The following is a 23,289-nucleotide window of genomic DNA, read 5'->3' on the forward strand; positions in this document are numbered from 1 at the left end:
TCAGTGGGGCCAGAACACTAGAAGGAGGCCTCAGATTCAGTGGGACCTCACTGGAGCATAGCTCCTGAACCTTTCTGAGAGTTCTTCCTCCTGAGAGTTCCAACTCCTTGTCTATTGAATAGTAGTATGTGCAGCTGCATAACAATCCCTAGATGAGCTCCACCACCTATTTTTCTACAAAATGTCCCCTGACTAGAAGTCCTCCCACTGTTGCCCTTTCTAGGCACCAAGATGTTGATCCAATCCCTAATCCAATTCAAGCACCATCAGAGACTATGCTTCACTTCATTGATTCACTTCTGAATGAGATTATGTCGATTTTAGAGATGCCAGCCTCCAGATGGAACCTGGCGATCTACTGGAATCACAAGTAATATTCAGACAACAGAGACCAGTTCCTCTGGAGGAAATGGCTGCTTTAGAGGGTGGATTCCCCTCTGTCCCCAACCCCCTCCTGTTTATCTTGGTTCTTGAAATATTGAATAGAGATATAAGATATGATGACAGGATTGGGGGTGTAAAGATTAAAAAAAGAGAGACCTACAAGCAAAGAGCCTTTGCAGATGATTTGGTGTTCATGTTAGAAGATCCTTTAAAGGAAATTGTTAATGTTAATGGCTAAATTCCCTGAATACCCATTCTTGTCCAAGCCCTGCCCTCCTCAGAACTCCAGGAATTTTCCAACCCAAAGTTGGCAGCCCTAGCTTGTATAGCTGTAACTTGCATACATTAGAGGAAGAAAACCGTCAGTGAAGTCCTTAGGCATGGAATTTTCACAAATGCAGGGAATGCTGTCTGTGAAATCTGCCTTAGGGGATGTCTTCAAATTCAGCTGGTTACATTGACTTTTCCTTCAGTTCACCTATGTAAAACTCTGTCTAGTTGACAGGCAAACAGAGAATAATTTCATCCATTTTGGTTTTTTCATTAGTCTGAATTCTTTCCTGATGGGGTCTGGTGATAAACACAATTTCTGTCTTTCTCTGAAGAGATTGTAACCTTTTGCTTCCATTTGTTCTCATTTGGGAGTATACCTCTTCAAGTTCTCCAGACATTTGAGATCTGATGTACTTCATGCAATCACCATAGTAAATTACCAAATCCTCACATAATCCCTCAAAATTAATTTTAAAAGCTTCTGCTTCACTGCCCTTTATGAAATTTAGAGAACTTATTCATATTTATCCTGGGACTGTTGTGGCACACTTCTGGTACCCCTAGCTCAATGTATTTTTTCTAATTGTAATTTCTGTGACTAAGGCTGGGTCCAGACCGGCAGTTTTGGGTGTATGGGAGGCATCCCAAATCCAACCAATTCAAATAGAAGTGACCGAAGCCCATTCAGATGCTTCTTGCAAAGCGCCTGTATCTCGCACAGCAGGCACCTTGGTGTAATCAGACGGTTGTCGTGCAGCATCCCGTTATTGCGGTTTGGGTTTCTTTTTTTCCTTACATTTTTAGTGGCCATGAGCTCATGTGCCTGTGTGCCTAGGGCAGGTTTTTTTTTTTTTTTAAAAAAAAATACTGCTGTGCCTAGAGTGGATTGGTGGGTTCACACCGCCAATCCACCTTGCTTGCAGGCTCTCGCATTCAGATGCCCGGAAAGGAAGATGGCGTATGGCTGAAGAATATTTTGAGCCGCCTCACAGACACCAGAGGTACCAGGTGAGTCCAGGAGCAGGACAGAAAGCAGACGTGCACATTTGACGTCTGCAAGCTGTCCCTGTGTCAGCTTAAACTGTTGGTCTGGATCCAGCCTAAGGCTTACTTTCTAGTTGAGCCTGCATTTTCATTTCTGTTAATTTTGGCTCTTGCTGCACTCTAGCCAGACTGGAAAAGGAAATTGCTGAATTACTAGTTATTGCAACACTCGGAACAACCCCCCACCCAGGACTTAACAGGGATATTGGTTTCTTATGTCACTATATTAAATGCATTCAGTCCTTACATCTGTATTCTCACCAAAAAGGGCTATACATCCTTTTTTATTTTACTGTATTTCTTATTTCCTAATGAGCCCCATGGCACAGAGTGGTAAAGCTGCAGTACTGTAGTCCTAAACTCTGCTCACGACCTGAGTTCAATCCCGGCGGGAGCTGGGTTCAGGTAGCCGGCTCTAGGTTGACTCAGCCTTCCATCCTTCCGAGGTTGGTAAAATGAGTAACCAGCTTGCTGGGGGGAAAGTGTAGATGACTGGGGAAGGCAATGGCAAACCACCCCGTAAAAAAGTCTGTCATGAAAACATCGTGATGCGACATTACCCCAGAGTTGGAAATGACTGGTGCTTGTACAGGGGACTACCTTTGCCTTTTTATTTCTTATTTGGAATAGTAGATTAGAACAGTAATTGTAATGTAATGAATGCAATGATTATTAGAATGGTATGTTGGAATGCATTTCTGTGGTCTGGTAACAGAGGAAACATAACACTGCACTGCAAATCACCCCACCTCAAAGAAAGAAGTGCTATTAGAAGTGCTTGAGAGGACACAGATGGAGTGTAACAACAAGGTGTCAGTCAATTATTCCTAGCACTCCACAATTAAGAATGATGCATTTACACTTCTATCTCCAATTCTGACACATTTATTTGGGCCACTGTTTTTCCCTGGAATTAAATCCAAACAATGGTGACTTTATAAACTTCATTTGTTATTCCTGTTTGCATCTGTTACAACATTTTTAATATGCTATGTGTTAATTTGCTGTTCAACTTCTGCCTTATATGTATGGGCTGGTAAATTCCATTTCATTGTATCTGAGGAAGTGTGCCTGAGTACAAAAGCTCATGTCTTGAATAAAACTTTGTTCGTCTTAAAGGTGCCGCTGAACTCAAACTTTGTTCCAGACCAACACAACTACCCATATTGTCATTGTTCACTTTCTTTTAAGTTTTGGAATTTCTGATTCTTTAAACTTTCTGTAGGTTGTTTATCCCCAGAAGCTGAGGTCAAAACTCCTTTCCCTTCAGATTCCATTCTACCTTTACTCTTTGTAGCCATGCTACACAGACTTTTACCTCAGGATTTTCCTCCTTTTCATTCCAGGGAAGAAATTTTTCCTTAAAGTGTTGCCCAGTACTAAGGAACTCCTCAATTATATAAGGTTCTTGAGAAAACACCTTAATTTTCTTTCAGGATTTTCTCCTGTCTGTATGACCCTTGTTTTATCAGTCAGGCCTGAATCACACTGCTGCCTTCTGTTTTAGTGTGGTGGCTATAGGGTGGAAGGGTGGGGAGTTTCCGAGGCAATTGTCCTCTGGACTGAAGAATGTCCAGTCTCCCACTCTGACCTCTTTAAATTAGATTCTTTAAACCTCAACTGCTTACAATAAAAAAGGACACAAACTTAGATTGAAATATTGGTAGCATGTAGCTATGTGCTCTAGGTCTCTCATTTTTGGGAACCTGCTAGGGCAGGTCTAATTCAGCAAACTCTATATTCTTATTATTTAAACCATTCCAGAACACATCTTTGGACAGGGAATTGTGACTCTGTAAAAGTATCCACTTAGCTAGGCTTTTATTTGGCTTTTCGTTAGGGTTTGGGGTTGCCTTAGGGAAGAAAGGTTGTTTTAATGTGACAAATAAGCATCCTGTTCAGTGCCCAGCATTCCTAACTGGTTCAGGTGGGCAGCCATGTTGGTCTGAGGCAACAGAACACACCCCTTGATACACACCTCTCTAGAGCAAGGGATTCACGCCACCTTCATCTCTCTTTCACTGTCACCTGTTCCCAAAAGGGTGTGGCTTAATGACACCCACATGGAAATAATTTGGCTTCTGCTGCCCCCAAGAGGCTGTGGTTTGATTTGGTGCAATACAGACGATTGTTTTAAAGGCTAGGTCCTAGTGTTTTGCAGGCAACAAAAACTTCTGCTGCTTGTGGCCAACGAAGCTTGATGGAAAAGATCAGGCTGAACAGAACCAAAGTCCTTCATTTCAACAACTATGTTCCTTCTTTGGGTAGCAAAAGGTCCTCCGCCATCGATGGAGTGAAGCTTAAGCATTGCATGACACAAGGAAGTGTTACTGGTGAGTAGGGAAAGCCCTTTCAACAGGTGCCCTTTGTGTGACTAATTCAGCTCTAGGAGAGGACAAGGCTATCATGTTGAATTAGGGTTGCCATCCTCCAGGTGGGGCCTGGAGATCTCCCACTTTTACAACTGATCTTCAGCTGGCAGAGATCAGCTCCCCTGAAGAAAATGGCTGCTATGAAGGGTGGTAAAAGGTAGTCCCCCTGTGCAAGCACTGAGTTGTTACTGACTCATGGGGCGATGTCACATCACGATGTTTTCTTGGCAGACTTTTTATGAGGTGGTTTGCAATTTTCATAGAGAAGGCAATTGTACCATGCTGAGACCCTAGGGTTGCCAATCCGCAGACGGGGCAGGGAAAAGGTTATATTGAACCTCTGAGAAGTCCAGCCTCAAAAAATACAAACTCTAATTTTCTATAAAAAATATTATATATGCTTTCTCAACCAATATTCACATATAGTCAAAATTTACAGTTTAAACAAACGAAGGAACATCAACCCCCGCACTCAAAGTCTCTCAAAGTGCAGATCCGTGTATTCTTATCAGATGGGTACAGGTGACTTTTCCAATGGTAAAGTTCTCCTTGGAGACCCGTGCTCCAAATGACTTCTTCAGGACAGCTAAGCACCAAGAATCATACACGATATGGTCATACTTTGTCCACGTTTCACATTTGCGTCTACGAGCTTCCAAAGACATTTTACAGTTAAATGCTAATGCTTCCAATTGCTTCCATCCAGTATGGTCAGTTTCCTGACCATATTGGATGGAAACTGACTATACTGGATGGAAGCAAAATAACCAGAGCACAAAACATCTGAAAATAGGTCTTAAAACATTCCTCCTATCCAGGATCCCCTCCCTTCACTTATAGGGCAGTCCTTTCTTTGTGGGAAGAAAGAGTTGTCGAAACCCAAGAACAGCGGCTCTTGAAAAAGCAGATGTTTTCTGGAGATAGGGTTGCCAGCTCTGCATTCGGAAATTCTTGGAGATTTGGGGGTGGAGGAGGGCAAACTTTGGGGAGAAGAGGGAACCTCAGCAGAGTATAATTTCATGGAGTCTACCTTTCAAAGCAGCCATTTCCTCCCATAGAAACTAATTTCTGGGGTCTGGGAATCAGGCATAATTCCTGGAGATCTGCAGGCTCCACCTGGAGGTTGGCATCCCCCTGTGAGTTGTTTCCTACCACAGATTCTTCCTATATTCCCCCTGACCCTGGTGATCCAGAAGCTTTTCAAATCTTCTGGATCAGACAATGAACAGAGAGGCCATATTTTGTTTGGAGAGATTTTTTACTGTGATTTACTGCCTCTAGCTGTTCACCAGAAACTCAGTATATTTTCTCTTCCATGGAATAAACTTTCTGCCATTGAAGAGCTAGCGCATCAAGTACAAAGTTCTCTCCCTTCCACTTCTTGCTGCCTTCTTTTCCATTTCCACATTTTTTTACAATGCAAGGAGAGATTTTTAAAAACTGCACCTCTACAATCAAGAGAACATAAGAGAATCCATGTTGGATCAAGCCTCTACAATCAAGAGAACATAAGAGAATCCATGTTGGATCAAGCCAGTGGCCCATCCCATCCAATACACTGTGTCACACAGTGGCCAAAACCCAGGTGCCATCAGGAGGTCCACCAGTGGAGCCAGAACCTCAGAAACCCTCCCACTGTTGCCCCCCAAGAATACAGAGCATCACTGCCCCAGACATTCCTTGTGGCTAATAGCACAAAAGAGTGAGAGACCAGGAGCACCTTAAAGACTAACAAAATGAGTGGTGGGATATGAGTCACTGCTCACTTCTTCAGATATGGCTAACAGCCACTGATGGACCTCTGCTCCTTATGTTTACCCAGTCCCCTCTTGAAGCTGTCTGTGTTTGTAGCTGCCACCACTTCCTGCAGCAGTGAAATCCACATGTTAAGTCTGAAGTGGTGCCATCCATTCTATCCCGTAACGGCTCAGGCACCTAATTCTGCTTGCAAGTTCAGACCAGGCATTAAAGTCTGAATGGACTCTGCTGAAAAAACTGATATTTCAGTGAGCTTGGCCTGATAGGAAAGCTCTCATTGGTGGTGGGCAACCTGTTGCTTGAAATAATAGCTGCTGAATAGTTGCAGTACAAACTCACTAAACCCACTGCCCAGTGAACATTTTCATTGCAAAAAGGGGACTTGCATGGGGACCCCCTCTTTAGATTCTCTTAGGTGTGCCTGTTCACTAGTTTGCGAGCCCCCTACTGGCTGCAGTTTAGGTGACCTTTTTAACTCTTGAAATTGGCCTTTTGTAGTGATGTGTGTGCATGTAAAGGGCTGTCAAGTGCTTTTCAAGGCAAGAGGTGTTTAGAGATGGTTTGCCGTGGTCTCTGCATAGCAGCCTTGGACATCCTTGGTGGTCTCCCACCCAGGTGCTCACCAGGGCTGACCCTGCTTAGCGTCCCGGATCTGATGAGGTTAGGGTTGTCGAGTCCAATTCAAGAAATATCTGGGGACTTTGGGGGTGGAACCAGGAGACATTGGGGTGGAACCAGGAGAACTCCAAAGGGAGTTCTGGCCATCATATTTAAAAGGTCTGCACATCTTTTAAATACCTTCCCTCTATTGGAAATAATGAAGGATAGGGGCACCTTTTTGGGGGGCTCATAGAATTAGATCCCCTGGTCCAATCCTTTTGAAACTTGGAGGGTATTTTGGGGAGAGGCACTAGATGCTATGCTGAGAATTTGGTGCCTCCACCTCAAAAAACAGCCCCCCTGAGCCCCCGATACACGTGGATCAATTCTCCATTATACCCTATGGGAATTGGTCTCCATAAGGAATAATGGAGTGCCCAGCAGACCTTTCCCTCCCCCACTCTGCTTTCTGATGACCCTGAAGTGGGAGGGGGGGAGGGCCTCCAAACTGGGGGATCCCCTGCCCCCACCTGGGAATTGGCAACCCTAGATGAGACCTGTCTAGCCTGGACCATGTAGGTCAGGGCTTTTATAGTAATAGAATCAGGGCTTTTTTTGAGCAGGAATGCACAGTAATGCAGTTCCAGCTGGCTTGATGTCAGAGGGTGTGGCCTAATATGCAAATGAGTTCCTTCTGGGCTTTTTCTACAAAGCAAACCCTGTGCAAAACAATGGTAATATTAGGGGTGTGGCCTAATAGTACTCTAATAGAAGAGAATGCCTCTAAATTATAAATTCTGATAGAATTTATAATTTAAAGGCATTCCCTTCTATTAGGATACTGGTAGTTTGAGATACCTGGTAGAGGTAATTTGTCTTAAGATCACATTATCTTTCGGCCAGTTTTTTGTTTCCTAGCTTCAAAATCTAATGAAGCCACAGCGACCTGGGAATTTCCTTGGATCCTTTTTGAACAGATGATGCTTAATCCAGATTCCTGGGGCTGTCCCATTCTGGCTTTCTAAATCTTTAATTTTACATTTTCCTTCACAAACCTGTACCATAATCAGAATTCCTTATAACTCCATTTCATAAGTTTCCATTCAAGAGTGAATTTAAAATTTTAATTCACTCTTTTCCCCAGTGTAAATGTTTTATTAGTTTTACTGAAATTGGGGAAAGAGGTAAGTGGGGAAGAAAAGGAGAGTAAGCTGTTACATAACTGCTTTATGCAATATATATAAAAGGAGAAAGAAACATCAATCTAGTAAGAATATAGGTAAAAACAATGACTGTAAGTCATAAGATATGCACTTTTAAACTTCAAGAAACATCTTAAAAGTAATTTGAGTCACGTATAATATATAGCTTCTTCTTACTAATGTGGTATATAATAAACAGGATTATGACAATGTATCAAACCATGTATAGAAAGGTTCCCAATTTTTTTTGTATCTTGTACAATCTTGTCTTTCAAAAAAGATGAAAATGAGTCCAGTTCTGCTGTTTCTAATAGGGTTGCCAATCCCCAGGTGGGGGCAGGGGATCCCCCGGTTTGGAGGCCCTTCCCCTGCTTCAGGGTCATCAGAAAGCAGGGGGGGGGGAAGTGTCTGATGGGCATTATTCCCTACGGAGAATGATTCCCATAGAGGATAATGGAGAATTGATACGTGGGTATCTGGGGAGGCTGTATTTTGAGGTGGAGGCACCAACTTTGCAGCATAACATCTCATGGCTTTCCTCCAAATACCCTCCAAGTTTCAAAAGGATTGGACCAGGGGGTCCAATTCTTTGAGCCCCCAAAGAAGATGCCCCTCTCCATTATTTCCAAATGGAAGGAAGGCATTTAAAAGGCATGTGGTCCCTTTCAATGTGATGGCCAGAACTCTCTTTGAGGTTCAGTGATGCTTGTCACACCCTTGCTCCTGGCTCCACACCAATCTCTCTGGCCCCACCCCCAAAGTCCCCAGATATTTCTTGAATTGTACTTGGCAACCCTAGTTTCTAATATTTTTTCCATCAGTTTTTGCTTTTTTGGCATTCCTGGTTGTTTCCAGTTTTTTGCAATTAAAATCTTTGCTGCCATATGCAGGTCAGGGCCACTCCCAGAGCTTTTTTTGAGCAGGAACACACAGGAACGCAATTCCTTCTGGGCTTTTTCTACAAAAAAAAGGCCCCGGCCAGTCCAAACCTCTTAAGGTACTGCTGGACTCAAAACTAGCTGTTCTACTACAAACCAACATAGCTACCCACTGAAACTTTTCATCCTGGCATGACTGTTACATGTTCCACCCATTTTATTTTCTCCCCAGCTGGACCATGGAGCACGGGAATCAAACTTTTGTTCCAGGATTCATCTTGCAAGAGCTCTTCAACCGAGAGGGACACGAAGGCCTCATCTTCTTCATCCACCTCTTCATGTATCTGCTGATCCTCTTGGGCAACCTGCTGATCGTCCTTCTGATCTGCTGTGACGCCCATCTCCTCCACACACCCATGTACTTCTTCCTCAGCTACCTCTCTCTGGCTGATATGTGTTTTGCGTCTTCCACTATCCCCATAATGCTGCGTAACCTCATTTCCCAGGACAAGGTCATCTCCTATAGTGGCTGCTTGTCTCAGATTTATTTTTTCCTGGCCTTTGGCAATAGTGACAACTTCCTGCTTGCCGCCATGGCCTACGATCGCTACCTGGCGATCTGCTGTCCACTGCACTACACTTCCTTGATGAACACCAAGCGTTGCCTCTTGATGGTTTCTGGGTGTTGGCTCCTGGCCCTTTTCCAGTCTACGCTGTACACCTCCCTGCTCTCCTCCGTCTCCTTCTGCGCATCCCAGGAGATCCCCCATTTTTTCTGTGAGTTCTACCCCGTGCTAGGCCTTGCCTGCTCCGACACCACAGCTGTCAAGCTGGTGGTGCTGACAGAAGGTGTGCTCGATATTCTGGGGCCGTTTGTCTTCATCGTGGCCTCCTACGTGCGCATCTTCCTCACCGTTGTGAAGACTTCATCGTCCACCAGCAAACGCAAGGCCTTTTCCACATGTGGTTCTCACCTAGCCGTGGTTATCCTCTTCTATGGCACCCTCTGCTGGATTTATACGCAGCCTACCTCTGACAATACACAGGCTTCTCTCATGCATACTGTGGTGACTCCTATGCTCAACCCTTTCATCTACAGCCTGAGGAACAATGAGATGAAAGGAGCTCTGAGGAGACTTCTTAGAAGGATGAGAGTCAATTGTATGAACTGGAAGTAACTGATCAGTCACCTGGTATTGGGACATTATGTTGCAGTGAGTGGGATTGTCGTGATCTGTGCTGTGCTGTGCTGTGAGACAGAGGCCTAGTGGGCCTAGGGAGCCTGTGAGGCCTGTGTCGCAGTAGAGATAGTGCCTACAATCAACAGAATGCTTGGCGCTGGTTTTAGCCAATCGGCATCCAAGTAGGCTCTGAGGAGAATGGCTTAAAAGCTCTCTCGAGGGACAAATGAGGTTCTTTCCTCCTGAGAGGTCAAGCAGGCACGATGGCTGCTGTTTAGGAGGAAGACCTTCACTCTGAGGGAGGGAGTGAACAGGCCAAGGCCTAGTGGCCTAACAGACAAGGGACAGTTCAGTCTAGTCGCGTTAGGGACTTTATGTTTATTTTCCTTCACCCATGTTACTTTATAGTTTTAAAGCACCTTATCTGTTCACTTGCCCTTATTGATTTTCCTGTTTAAAATAAATCTTTTTATTGTTCTTTGTTCCTCTGCCTGGTCTACACACCTATTTTCTTGGCCAAAGCAAGGGAGATCTGAAGGGCTTGGGAGGGTACTTGGAGCCTCCCTGTGACCCTAATTCCAGAGTGGTGGCAGTGTCAGGTGGCACCCCCATCTGGGTCATGACAGGGATAGATGACAAGATTGCATAGAGATAAGCAGGGGTGGAATTCAAGCAGGAGCTCCTTTGCATATTCGGCCACACACCCCTGATGTAGCCAATCCAACAAGGCTCTTTTTTGTAAGCTCTTAGAGTAGGGGTGGCCAACGGTAGCTCTCCAGTGGTTTTTTGCCTACAACTCCCATCAGCCCCAACTATTGGTCATGCTGGCTGGTGCTGATGGGAGTTGTAGGCAAAAAACATCTGGAGAGCTACCGTTGGCCACCCCCGTCTTAGAGGATTGGCTACATTGGGGTTGTGTGGCCTAATATGCAAAGGAGCTCCTGCTAGAATTCTACCCCTGGAGATAAGGAAAATTTAGTTTCCCAAACAACCTTTACTGCAAGTGTGGCTCCAGAAAAAGTGAGCTGGTCCTGAAGAACCTCAGCCTGACTTCTTTCTTTCTTTCTAATTTAAATTTATAGACAGCCCTACCCCTGAATACACACGGCTGAGGGCAGTAAACAACATAGCAAGAAAACATTACTAGATGAAAAAAGCAATTTATATAATACATAGATAAAAACAGTCTCAGATGGTGTTAACACCATGAATTCCAATTATATCACTGCCCTGTGAGTAGATGGAAAGAGGCAGGAAGAAAAGGGGGTGGGGGCTGAGGACAATTATATGTAGATAAACCTATAATGTAGTTGAGATGAAGGACTGCATCTGTTGTTGGACATCTCCATCCCTGTTTTTTGGGCAGGCCTTATCATTATCCCCCAAATGGTGCCTTTTTAAACATAAGAACATAAAAAGAGTCTTGCTGGATCAGACCATCTAGTCCAATATCTTGGCCTCTGGAGGGCCAACAACACGACAGAGAGACTGAGGCCTTCATAAAAACATAAGAAGAGCCCTGCTGGATCAGGCCAGTGGTCCATCTAGTCTACTATCCTGTTTCACACAGTGGCTGACCAGTTCCTCTGGAAGGCCAATGACAGGGCAGAGAGACCAAGGCCTTCATGTGAACATAAGAAGAGCCCTGCTGGATCACACCAAGTGGCCCATCTAGTCCAGCATCCTGTCTCACACAGTGGCAAATCAGTTCCCCTGGGTGTAGGGTTGCCAGATCTGTATTGGAAAATACCTGGAGACTTTGGGGGTGGAGCCAGGAGAGGGCAATGTTTAGGGAGGGGAGGGGCCTCAGCATGGTACAATGCCACAGAATCCACCCTTCCAAGCAGCCATTTTCTCCAGGGGAGTTGATCTCTGCCAGCTGGAGATCAGGCATAAAAGTGGGAGATCTCTGGGTCCCACCTGGAGGCTAGCAACCCTATCTGGAAGGCCAAGAACAGGGCATGGAGGCTGAGGCCTTCATGAGAACATCAGAAGAGCCTTTCTGGATGTTTTCTTTAAACAATGCAGATTTGGTAAGCTTTAAATTTTGACTCCAAATTTCCCCCCAGTATTCTATTTCAACGCTATACCCAAAGTCTCGCAACCACTTGACCCAACTTTCTTTAACCACTTCGTCCAATAATTTAATTTCTAAGAGCCAATTGTATAGTTTGGAAATGAGCTTCTGCTTCCCCTCTATTACGTTGTCAAATTCATAGGATGTTTTAACGAAGCCTATTTCTTTACCTCGCTGAAATTTAGATTTGATTTGATTTTTCATCCACCAGTCCAGTTTCACATTCTCTTCCAAGTTTAAATTACAGTCCGGATCTAATAGGTTTCTCTAGTTGTGGCTGGTATCCCAACCATATAGATTTGGGTGACTGGAGGCTTCTATTGGGGATAGCCAGAGAGGTGTTTTAGGATAAATCACATTTTTGAACTCTATCCAAACTTTGTATAGCGACTTCCTAATTTCGTGTCTATGAAATATATTATCTCTGCTTGGAGGGGAGTACCACAAATAGTGGTGCCAACCTCTGCTTAGTCCGATACCTTCTAATGTTAATAATCTCTTGTTTTCCAATGAAACCAATCTGACATCCATACCAAGCAACAGGCCTTATAATATAAATTCCAGTCGGGTAAAGCGAGTCCTCCTCTGGAGACGCTATCTTGTAATATTTTTAATTTAATTCTGGGCTTTTTATTTTGCCATATAAATGTGGTGATGAGCTTATTCAACTGGACAAAAAAGGATCGAGGGAGAATAATTGGAATTGTTTGGAATAGAAATAGAACTTTTGGCAGGATATTCATTTTAATAGAAGCTATTCTCCCAATCAGAGAAATCTGTAGATCTTTCCATTTACTTAAGTCTGTTCGGATTTCTGTTAAAATCTTATCATAGTTGTCTCTTTGAAGAGTTTTTAAGTCATTGGAAAAGAAAATACCTAAATATTTAATTCTTTTCTCATAGTTGAAACCTGACTTCTTTTCTAATAGCTCTGTCTCTGCCTTGGTCATGTTCTGCGCCAGGAACTTGGTTTTCTGTAAATTAACTTGAAAACCGGAGATTTTCCCGTATTCTTCCAATACTTTCATTAAATAGTCTATTGAGGTCACTGGATCTTCAAGCGTAAGGAGTAGGTCGTCCGCGTATGCCCGAACTTTATATTTTTCTCCCTTGATGTTAGCCCCTCGTATTCCATCTTCCTCTCTTATTTTTGTTATTAATAATTCCAATGTTAGGATAAATAACAAGGGGGACAGTGGGCATCCCTGTCTAGTCCCCCGTTCAATTCTAATCATATCCGAAAGGTTTCCATTGATGTTGATCCTGGCACTTTGCTTGGAGTAGATAGCTCGGACTAATTTCGTAAAGTTCGGGCCACATCCCATGTTCTCTACTGTTTTCACAAAAAGGTTCCAATTAACGTTATAAAACGCTTTTTCGGCATCCAGGGCAATTCCAGCAAACCGCTTCCCAGGGTGCGACCGATAATATTCTAGAATATCTATAAGAAGTCTTGTGTTCTGCCGTAAAGCTCTGCCTGGAACAAACCCTGTTTGGTCTTCATCGATAACTGTGTAAACAATCTTTTTCAAGATGATATACAGATGGTATCTAACACCAGAAAGATTAAGTAAGATCTACCCCAATTACTCCAACACCTGCTGGAAATGTAGAAAGGTGAAAGGTTCTCTCTATCATATCTGGTGGAATTGTGAAATAGCAAAAAAATATTGGGCTGTAGTTAACATGTGGACTCAGAAAATATTAAAAATTAAAATTTGACATACCCCTGAAATGTATTTATTAAATGTATGTAAAGAAAATTTACCCAAACACGATAAAAAATTATTGCTACATGTAATTACTATCGCGAGAATCCTCTATGCTAAATATTGGAAAACCTCCCAAATACCAGTTAGAAACGAATTTGTACAGAAATTGTTAGAGGCTGCAGAGATGGATTCTCTCACTGTAAGACTAAGAGGAGGAAATTTGGAAGAGTGCAGAAAGACCTGGAATAAGTTATACCAATGGATAAATAATATAGATAGATAAGGAAATAAGTTGTATATTAGAAACTATCCTAGATGCTCCTTGGTGGAGGGTGGTGGAGGGTGGTGTTGGGTGTTTGGATTGGTGAGGGTCAGGTTTTCTTTTTATGACTTATGTATAATACAATACGTTGTTAGCTATTATTTATGGAACTGTGGTATGTCAATTACACCTGTTCTTTAAAAAGAAAAGAAAAGAAAGGCCAAGTTGGTTTTAGGAATGAAGGAGATTTGTAGAATAGAAGTCTTGCTTTGCCCTTCTGGCCATTTAACGTGGTTTTGCAATTGCCTGGAACTGAGCAGCCTGTAGTCAGCAGCTACGTTTACTGACAAGCTGCATAATAGCTGGCACCACAAGTCCCACTCAAACATTGCTCAGCAGTATTATGGTTGGTGGGATGAAGACTCCATCTCCTATCTCTGTTAGTGTAATATAGCATGCAGGATATATGTAAAATCAAGGTTTACTGGCAATTTAGATGTGCTAGTGTCATATTATTCTTAAGAATCAAGAAAAACATAACATAAACAATGGCTGGTGTCTCTTCTACTTTTATTAGCATTAAGGATCATGTAATTTGAGAGAACAGAAGAATCTCATTATATGGGCTGAGAATTAATACTGAACACCAAAAATAAATATCAAACAGAGAGTTCAATGTATACATAAAACACAGAAGGTTAATTTAACATTGTACCAGTTCCATCCAAAATCTGTTCTATGTAGTCGCTTCATACCTACAAAATTGGCTTTATATGTTCCACAGAATTTATTTTTATGTTTTGCAGTGGGAAAATGCTATAATGAGCTCTAAGTGTAAGAACAGAGCAAACAAAAAATTAAAAATAAATGATACATCAAAAAAAAGAAAAAAAAGAAGAGCCTTTCTGGAACAGACCAGTGGCCCATCTAGTCCAACATCGTGTCTCACACAGTGGCCAACCAGTTCCTCTGAAGGGCCAATAACAGGCCATAGCCAAGTCGTTCATGAGAACATAAGAAGAGGGGGAAGATTTAAGGAGGCTCCTCTTTCTGCATGCCCCAGCCCCAGTCCAGATGATTCCCATGTTCACTTGGGATGTACAGAACATCAAATTTCATTACTAAAGAGGGTCCAGGGTACCCTTGGTTAAAACGTAAGGTATAATTTGTACCCTGAGTAAAGCAGATTCAAGCAAATGGGCTAAAGTAACAATAGCTACTTATGGAGGTGGCATAAGAGGGGATCTTCTTCAGAGTTCCAGTCTGAAATAATAAAACAGGGGTGTCAAACTCATTTGTTATGAGGGCCAGATCTAATATAAGTGAGGCCTTGTTGGGCTAGGATGTGTGTCATAAAATATAATGCCAGGTTGTGGATATATAAACTTTATAAAGGACATAAGCAAAATTATATATATATTAAAAACCCCTAAAACATGTTTAAGATTAGTGCTCTTGCAATATTTTGTTTATTTAACAGTTTCTGATAACTGACACCTCTTGTTCTGAATTATTGTATCAAAATCTGGAGACAATATCTGTGCTGTAGCAATCTTGAGTAGGCTGTCCAGGTGTTGTTCAGGTGGAAACTGCAAACCTACTTTTGATTTATTGACATTCATTACAGAAATCTCCTGGTCAATGGTTTGAGCCTAAGACCCAGGGGGAAACGTGAAAAGGCTGGGGATTGTGAGCTTTTGTACGTAAGTTTTTTCGTTGTCTAGTCAGCCAATGGAGAAAATAAAGCTTTGCTTTGTAGCTCCTATGCGATTGAGCAAGCCTGGCAAAGCAAGCTATGATGCAGAAAGAAGCAAGAGAGAGAGAAGGAGGCAGATGACCGTGAGTTGCTCATAGGGTTGCCAATCCCCAGGTGGGGGCAGGGGATCCCCCGGATTGGAGGCCCTTCCCCCACTTCAGGGTCATCAGGAAGCGGGGGGAGGGGAGGGAAATGTCTGCTTGGAACTCTATTATTCCCTATAGAGACATTCTCATAGGAAATAATGGAGAATGGAACCTTGAGTATCTGGGACTCGGGGTGTGTGTGTGTTTTTTGAGGTAGATGTACTGAATTTTCAGCATAGCATCCACTGCCTCTCCCCAAAAGACCCGCCAAGTTTCAAAAAGATTAGACCAGAGGATCCAATTCTATGAGCCCCCAAAGAAGGTGCCCCTATCCTTCATTGTTTCCTATGGAAGAAAGGCATTGAAAAGGTGTGACATCCAGAACTTCAATGATGCTTGCTCCTGGCTTCACTCCCAAAGTCTCCTGGCTCCAGTCCCGAAGTCTCCTAGTTGCTCGTGGGACTGATAGAAGCCCTCTGGGGGTCTGATCTGGCCCTCGGGCCACATGTTTGACACCCTTGTAATAAAAAGTTTGTATTGCAAAGTCGTATTGTTTCCACTACTAAGCCTTCATGTTCTTTAAACCCCATCTAGGGAAATATAGACTGCAAGAGAAGAATGCTTTGGTTAACTGGTCCCAACTGTGCAAACTCCTGTCTCTGGGGTCCGCCTTCCAACCTAATGAAAAAGGCTCAGGTTGACTCAACCAGGCTTCTCTTCTCCACAGGCAGACGTGGGCCTGCTCTTCTGTCTACCAAGTAGGGCACGGCAGGATTGCTGTCTAGTAAGTTCAGGGAAAGAAGGGACAATGTAAGCCTATTACTCACTAGATCAGGGCGAACTAACTGGTAATTCTGGCACAAAGACCAAGTCCTTGTAATGAATGGGGTGTATATTACCTTCGGTATGTGCAAGTCTGCGTTCCTGTGCATTTTTAGTTAGGGCGAAGCCCCGCGGAATACAGTAGGATTTGTGCCCAAGTAATCATGCCTCAGAGCCATGCGTTGGATTGATGTTGAGCTCCCCCACTCAGAAAACCTCTTAAAAATTGTATGACTATTTAGTGAGGGAATCTAGCCGTATTGCTTCTGTATTTGCTGGCTGCTGTCACATTATCTCAACACATTCTTTAATCGTTGGGAACGGAACATCTGGAAATGATGCACTTCTTTCTGTTACTGCAGCACTGGTGACTTCTAGCCAGGTGAGCTCCATTGTCCTCAGTACATTTTTAAAAGTCCTTGCCTATCTTTGTTGGGCTCCTATGCACCACAGCAGAGTCCTCCTAGAGAGAGACAACTTCCCTGCCCTCCTTCTCTTGCCACACCTCGATTGGCTCCCTGAAATGGTGCTTCCTCGGCTCAGTGGAGCTAAAGGAACAGTGCTGGAGACATGTTGAAGCAACAGGGGGGAACTGGATAAACAAGCTGTCCTCCTGCCCACAGATGGGAATGCAGCTATGGGTTGCTGCTGTACCAGTAGAATGGCACCATAAGATCCAAGTCCTGTAGCTGCAATCAAAGAGTATTCATATTATATTCCGCTTTTTTTTTTCTTAAAGAAAGCTCAACGCAGCTTAGGTGGAACCAATGTTCCTTCTTAGCTGCAGTCTTGTGACCAAAAATTCTACTTTGAGAAACCTATTGCACAGAAATTGGTTCAGTGGTACTTCATTCTACCATGGAGAATGTGGATATTAATTAGCTCATCCTGATCCTAATTTGGGGATCTCCAGCTTTATTTCACCCCACCCCACAAACAAAATAGAATTCCTTTTATTTGTGTCACAATGAGAATATGAATTAGAGACATAGCTGTCTAGTCTTTTGGATATTACACTCTGTTTTTATAACTAAAAAAAAAAAAAATCCTCCCAATTAAGAATCCTGGTCGCCCACTCAAAACTACTCTGGATTTGAGCATCTCACATCTTACAACCAAATTTGAGTCCAGTAGCACACTAAAGCAGGGGTGTCAAACATGCGGCCTGAGGGCTTGATCAGGCCCCCAGAGGGCTCCTATTAGGTCTGAGAGCAACTCACTGTCATCTGCTTCCTTTTCTCTCTTGGTTCCTTCTGCATCACAGCTTGCTTTGCCAGGCTTGCTCAGTCACACAGGCGCTACAGAGCAAAGCCTCTATTTTCTCCATTGGCTGACCAGCACACGAAGCAACTTATGCGCAAAAGCTCACAATGCCCAGACATTTCATATTCTCCCCTGTGTCTTAGGCTCAAAGCTATTGCATATGAGATTTCTGTAATGAACGTCAATAAATCAAAAGTAGGTTTGCAACTTACAGATACCCACCTGAACAACACCTGAACAGCCTACTAATGCTTTAAACAACCAATGTTTTAAACATGTATTAAGTTTCTTAAAAAATCTTTGTGTTTGTCTGTGTCTTTTATAAAGTTTATATCTCCTTTACCGGCATTACATTTTATGACACACATGGCCCGACCCAACAAGCTCTCAGTTAAGTCATATCCAGCCTTCACAACAAATGAGTTCGACATCCCTGCACTAGAGCATAGAGACCAGTGAAGTTTTCCAGGGTATAAGCTCTTCTGCATCAACCTCACTTTGTCAGGTATGTAAGAAAGCAAGCCTTAACTCATGAAAGCTTGATCCATCTGAATCACAACTGGTATCACTTACTCCAGGGGTGGCCAACGGTAGCTCTCCAGATGTTTTTTGCCTACAACTCCATCAGCACCAGCCAGCATGGCCAATGGCTGGGGCTGATGGGAGTTGTAGGCAAAGAACATCTGGAGAGCTACCGTTGGCCACCCCTGAGTCTTACTCCATGGATCAACATCTCGGTGCAAGTGAGGTAGCTATTCGTATTTTATTAATTTCAAAAATGTAAATTAATTTTATTTCCCATCAAACACTGAGCTAATTATTGCTTATTTTTCCTTCTTTTTTTCTGGTTTCAGGTCTATTCTTTGTATGGTCAGTTTTCTGTATTTAATTGTCATGTTTATGGAGTGCTCAGTGTGTGTCGAAACATGCTTAGTATTGGTTTTTGCACATGGAGACAATATGTTCTTTTAAACCTGTAGTTTTATAAATTGACATTTGTCTTAATACTGGGATTTGGTATTTATATGCTGAACCACATGACTGTATTTTTAATCATATTTTAGCATTTCTAAATACCACTGTTTTGTACAATTGTACTACATTCGTAGTGATATGTTAATCTTTTTTTTCTTTGTTCCAACCGCTTTGGTCGCCCTTCTTGTGCAAGGCTGGGATTTTCTCCCCCTTTTTGGTTGCATCCGGCCTCCGTATAGCAATCTTTGACTTCCTTGATGGTCTTCCATCTGCAGAGCTTTTGTTGTAGCAGGAGCTCCTTTGCCTATTAGGCCACACACCCCTGATGTAGCCAATCCGACTGGACCTTACTGGGCTCTTCATACAGGGCCTGCTGTAAGCTCCAGGAGGATTGGCTACATCAGAGGTGTGTGGCCTAATATGCAAAGGACCTCCTGCTACAAACAAAGCCCTGCCCATCGGAGTACTAACTAGAGAGAGCCAGTTTGGTGTAGTGGTTAAGACTGGTGGACTCTAATATGGAGAACTGGGTTTGATTCCTCTCCATGCCACATGCAGCTGCTGGGTGACTTTGGGCCAGTCCTAGTTCTCTCAGAGCTGCTTTCTCTAGAGCAGTTCTCTCAGAGCTCTCTCAGCCCCACCTACCTTACAGAGTGTCTGTTGAGGGGAGAGGAAGGGAAGCAGATTGTAAGCCACTCTGAGAACCCAAGTGAAGGGTAGGGTATAAATCCAGTTCTTCTACTTCTGACTAGGGCCCACCCTGCTTAGATTCTGAGACCAATTTCCCACAAGCCTTATGTCGCTCTCACTCTCCTCTTCTCCACGAGGCTCCTGTTGGATTTCGCACTGTCTGCCCCGGAGCTGCAACTTGATCCGCCTCTTTCATGCAGCAAACAAGATCCTCTAAAAACCGGTTGTTGTTTGCCACGCGAAAAAGACGAAGCTAATTGCAGCCCCAGGGCAGATAGTGTGAAATCCGACGGACGTCTGGAGGAGAATAGGAGCATGAGAGCGGCATAAGGCTAGTGGGGAATCGGTCAGAGATTTACCAAGATCGAGCTAGCTTGTCCATCCAGGTCAGGACATGATGCATTTGTCCCTATGAATTCCCAGCTTTGAAAACATTCAGTGTACTAAAGCCAGGGCAGAGTCCTCTGTAGGCAAGACGGTTCAGTCATGAATGATGGAGCTTGAAACCAGGGCTTTTTTTTCGGGGGGGGGGGGGGGAGTGCCCCAGAATGAAGTTTCAAAACCTCTTTGTGGAAACAAAATTCTCAAAAAATGTTTAAAGTTTCATGAGGGACACGGGGAATATGATGTCAATTGCGAAAGGGAATTTCCCCAAATGAACCTGACAGTCGCTCTAGAAAAGTCCTCCTTGTCAGTCAAAACCAGGAGTGGCCAAATTATGGCTCAGGAGTCTCTTCCACACATTTCAAAGCCCTCACTGCCCCGTCAGCTGGCTTGGAGAAGGCATTTGTCTCTTCAAATCACTTCTCCAAGCCAAGCCGGCCAGCAGTTTGGAGAAGGCATTTAAAGCTGCTTTCTTTCCACCTCTCCTCCAATCTATTTGCCTCCGTCTTTCCCTCCCTCCCTGGCTGTCTTGCAGCTCTCAAACATCTGACATTTATTCTATGTGGCTCTTACGTTAAGCAAGTTTGGCCATGTTATTGGTCAAAACCATAACATCTTTGTTATTTATAAAAATGGTTGGGCTCCTCTTAACAGTCCTTGATTTGACAAAGTATGTAACAACATAGTTGCTTGAAGGTCGTCATTCAGCCTAAAGGCACCAAAAAGAAAGACCTGAAAAAGAAAGGAGGAAGTTGTTGACATGTCTAAAGTTTGGAAATTGCTTTAAAGTATCAGTAAGTCTGCAGCACATTCAAATAATATTGTTTCAAGGAATCCAGTGTGTTTCTCCTTCATTTCACTCCTGAGAGTTCCAGCACCTCTTTTTCCAGAAAAAAAGACCTTAAAGTCCTTGCTTTTTAAATTTTTTAAAATCTTAATTTATTTAATTTATTAAGATTGTGCAAAAGATGATACAATAATTAAAGGGGATATACATTATATGGTTGTAGAATCGTTGCATACAGAGTACTTCAGTTTAAAAAGACTGGAACTTGCAGTGGTCAATTTGAAATAACCAAAGATACCAAATATAAATGCAGTAATCACTAAAATAGGGAAATAGAGTATATTGTAAAAAGACTCTAAAAAATACCTGGGCGATGCGGCATCACCCCAGAGTCAGAATTATTATTATTTATTTCTGTAATTTATAGTCCGCCCTTTTCCATGGTGGGCTCAGGGCAGATTCCAACATGGTAAAACAATTAAAACTAACAATAAACAATCAAGCAGACAAATAATAAAACAATCAAACCGTTAAAACAGATTTTAAAATTAAAACAGTTAAACCATGGCTCAGAATTAATTTAAGGCAGCATGGATGGGGTGGACACATCAATTAAGACATACTTGTCACAGCTTAGGTGTCCAAAAGATGTCAACTGTATTGGCCTGATTTTGAGCAACGAGTGCAGGGAGGCCTATAAGATGGTGTAATAGGATAAGGACGCCCGCCCGCCTCAGCCAAAGGCCTGGCGGAACAGCTCCGTCTTACAAGCCCTCTGGAATGGCAACAAATCCGGTAGGGCCCGAACCTCCATAAGAAGCTGATTCCACCAGGTTGGGGCCAAGAATGAGAAAGCCCTGGCCCTGGTCGAGGCAAGCTGGACGTCCCTTGGGCCGGACGTCCCTTGGTCAGGAGATGTTGACTGGCCGATCGTAATGACCTCCGGGGCTGGTGCTTGCACTGGGAAAACGACTGGCGTTTGCACAGGGGAATTGCCTTTACTTTACAAAAAACCAATATTTCATCTCATCCTATGTATCAGTCAAACCAACTCTGTTGTCTAATTGTGAGTGTGAAAAAAGGAAGATGTGTGAGTATATGTTGAAAATAAGAGGTATACTGAAATATGTGGAATTGTGGGAGCTGATGTTATTAGAGGAGATGTAACTCAACAAAAGGAAGTCATTTTCCTGTGAAGTTTGTTTGTTTGGGGGTAAATTTCTGATTGTTGAAGACATCTCTCTCCCCCACTCTTCTTCCCAGCCATGGCTTTTCAGAGCAACACAACTTGTTACTATGGATTCATCCTACAAGGTCTCTCCAATCAGCCGGAACATGAGCGTCTCTTCCTCCCCATCTTCTTCTTCTTCTACCTGATGATCCTTCTAGGCAATCTGCTGATCACTCTCCTTATCTACTACAATGCCCGCCTCTACCAGACCCCCATGTATTTCTTCCTCAGCCATCTCTCATTGGTTGATGTGGGGCTTTCCTCCTCTACCATTCCCAAGTTGCTGCATAACCTACTGACTCATACCAAAAGCATATCCTATGGTGGGTGCCTGTCTCAAATGTTCTTCTTCTTGGGCTTTGGAATCACAGAAAGTTTCCTCCTGTCCTCCATGGCCTATGATCGGTACGTGGCCATCTGCCACCCATTTCGTTACGCCATTCTGATGAATCTGAGGAATTGTCTGCTCTTGGCTTCCGGCTGTTGGCTTTTGGGTTTCCTCAACTCCCTGCTCTACACTGTGCAGATGTCTCGTCTTTCCTTCTGTGGCTCCCGGGAGATCCCCCACTATTTTTGTGACCTCCATCCTTTAATCAAGCTCTCCTGCTCTGACACCTCAGCCATTCAGATGACCACCCTCACCGAGGGGACGGTGACCATGGTGGGACCCTTTGCAGTCACCATCCTCTCTTACTCCCTCATCTTCTACAAAGTTCTCAGGATCCCATCAGCAGCTGGGAAGCGTAAAGCCTTTTCGACCTGCAGTGCCCATCTCACCTCGGTGGTTCTGCTTTTTGGGACAGTGATTGCTGTATATCTCCATCCCACCGCCACGTATTCCAGCCCCAAGGTCCGGGTGATGTCCGTAGCCTACACAGTTGTGACGCCCATGCTCAACCCTTTCATCTACAGCCTGAGGAACTCTGAGATCCAGCAGGCTCTGAGGAAGTGCCTAGGGGTCATCTGAAGCCCCAGTTCTGTGGTGGCCTTTTCCCATGGCTCTGTGCCCTAGTTCAGGGATGGCCAAACTTGCTTAAGAGAAAGAACCACTTAGAAGAAATGTCAGATCTTTGAGAGCAGTAAGCAGGCAGGCAGGGAGGGAGGGAGGGAGGAAAGAAAGAAGGAAGGAACAGAGGGAGGAGGGAGGGAAGGAAGGAAGAAAGGAAGGAACAGAGGGATGGAAGGAAGGAACAGAGGGAGGGAAGGAAGGAACAGAGGGAGGGAAGGAAGGAAGGACAGAAGGAAGGAAAAGAGGGAGGGGGGAGGGAAGGAAGGAAGGAACAGAGGAAGGGAAGGAAGGAACAGAGGGATGGAAGGAAGGAAAGAAGGACGGAACCGAGGAAGGGGGGAGGGAAGAAAAGAACAGAGGGAGGGAGGGAAGGAAGGAAGGAACAGAGGGAGGGGAGGGAAGGAAGGGAGGAACAATGGGAGGGAAGGATGGAAGTAAAGAAGGAACAGAGGGAGGGGGAGGAAAGGAAGGAAGGAACAGAGGGAGGGAAGGAAGGAAGGAAGGAACAGAGGGAGGGAGGGAAGGAAGGAAGGAACAGAGGGA

The 23,289-nt window shown here is 43.8% G+C and overlaps 2 protein-coding genes across 2 annotated transcripts; both read left to right on the forward strand.

Annotated features, from left to right (window-relative positions):
* Positions 1 to 3,801: 3,801 nt before the first annotated feature.
* Positions 3,802 to 10,176, forward strand: LOC132581221 (olfactory receptor 1-like). The gene is made up of 2 exons (XM_060252373.1): positions 3,802 to 4,034; positions 8,744 to 10,176. Exon 2 carries the CDS (start codon positions 8,751 to 8,753, stop codon positions 9,687 to 9,689), a length of 939 nt encoding a protein of 312 aa, XP_060108356.1. The 5' UTR covers positions 3,802 to 4,034; positions 8,744 to 8,750; the 3' UTR covers positions 9,690 to 10,176.
* Positions 10,177 to 21,771: 11,595 nt separating this feature from the next.
* Positions 21,772 to 22,704, forward strand: LOC132581795 (olfactory receptor 1L4-like). Its single transcript, XM_060253207.1, has one exon. The coding sequence runs from the start codon at positions 21,772 to 21,774 to the stop codon at positions 22,702 to 22,704; it is 933 nt and encodes a 310-aa protein (XP_060109190.1).
* The last annotated feature ends 585 nt before the right edge of the window (positions 22,705 to 23,289 follow it).

This window comes from Heteronotia binoei, chromosome 13 (genome assembly GCF_032191835.1).
Source record: "Heteronotia binoei isolate CCM8104 ecotype False Entrance Well chromosome 13, APGP_CSIRO_Hbin_v1, whole genome shotgun sequence".
NCBI classification, from domain to species: Eukaryota; Metazoa; Chordata; class Lepidosauria; order Squamata; family Gekkonidae; genus Heteronotia; species Heteronotia binoei.

Coding starts and splice junctions, on each gene's coding strand:
- LOC132581221 (XM_060252373.1), top strand. CDS start 8,751: ATGGAGCACGGGAATCAAACTTTTGTTCCAGGATTCATCTTGCAAGAG.
- LOC132581795 (XM_060253207.1), top strand. CDS start 21,772: ATGGCTTTTCAGAGCAACACAACTTGTTACTATGGATTCATCCTACAA.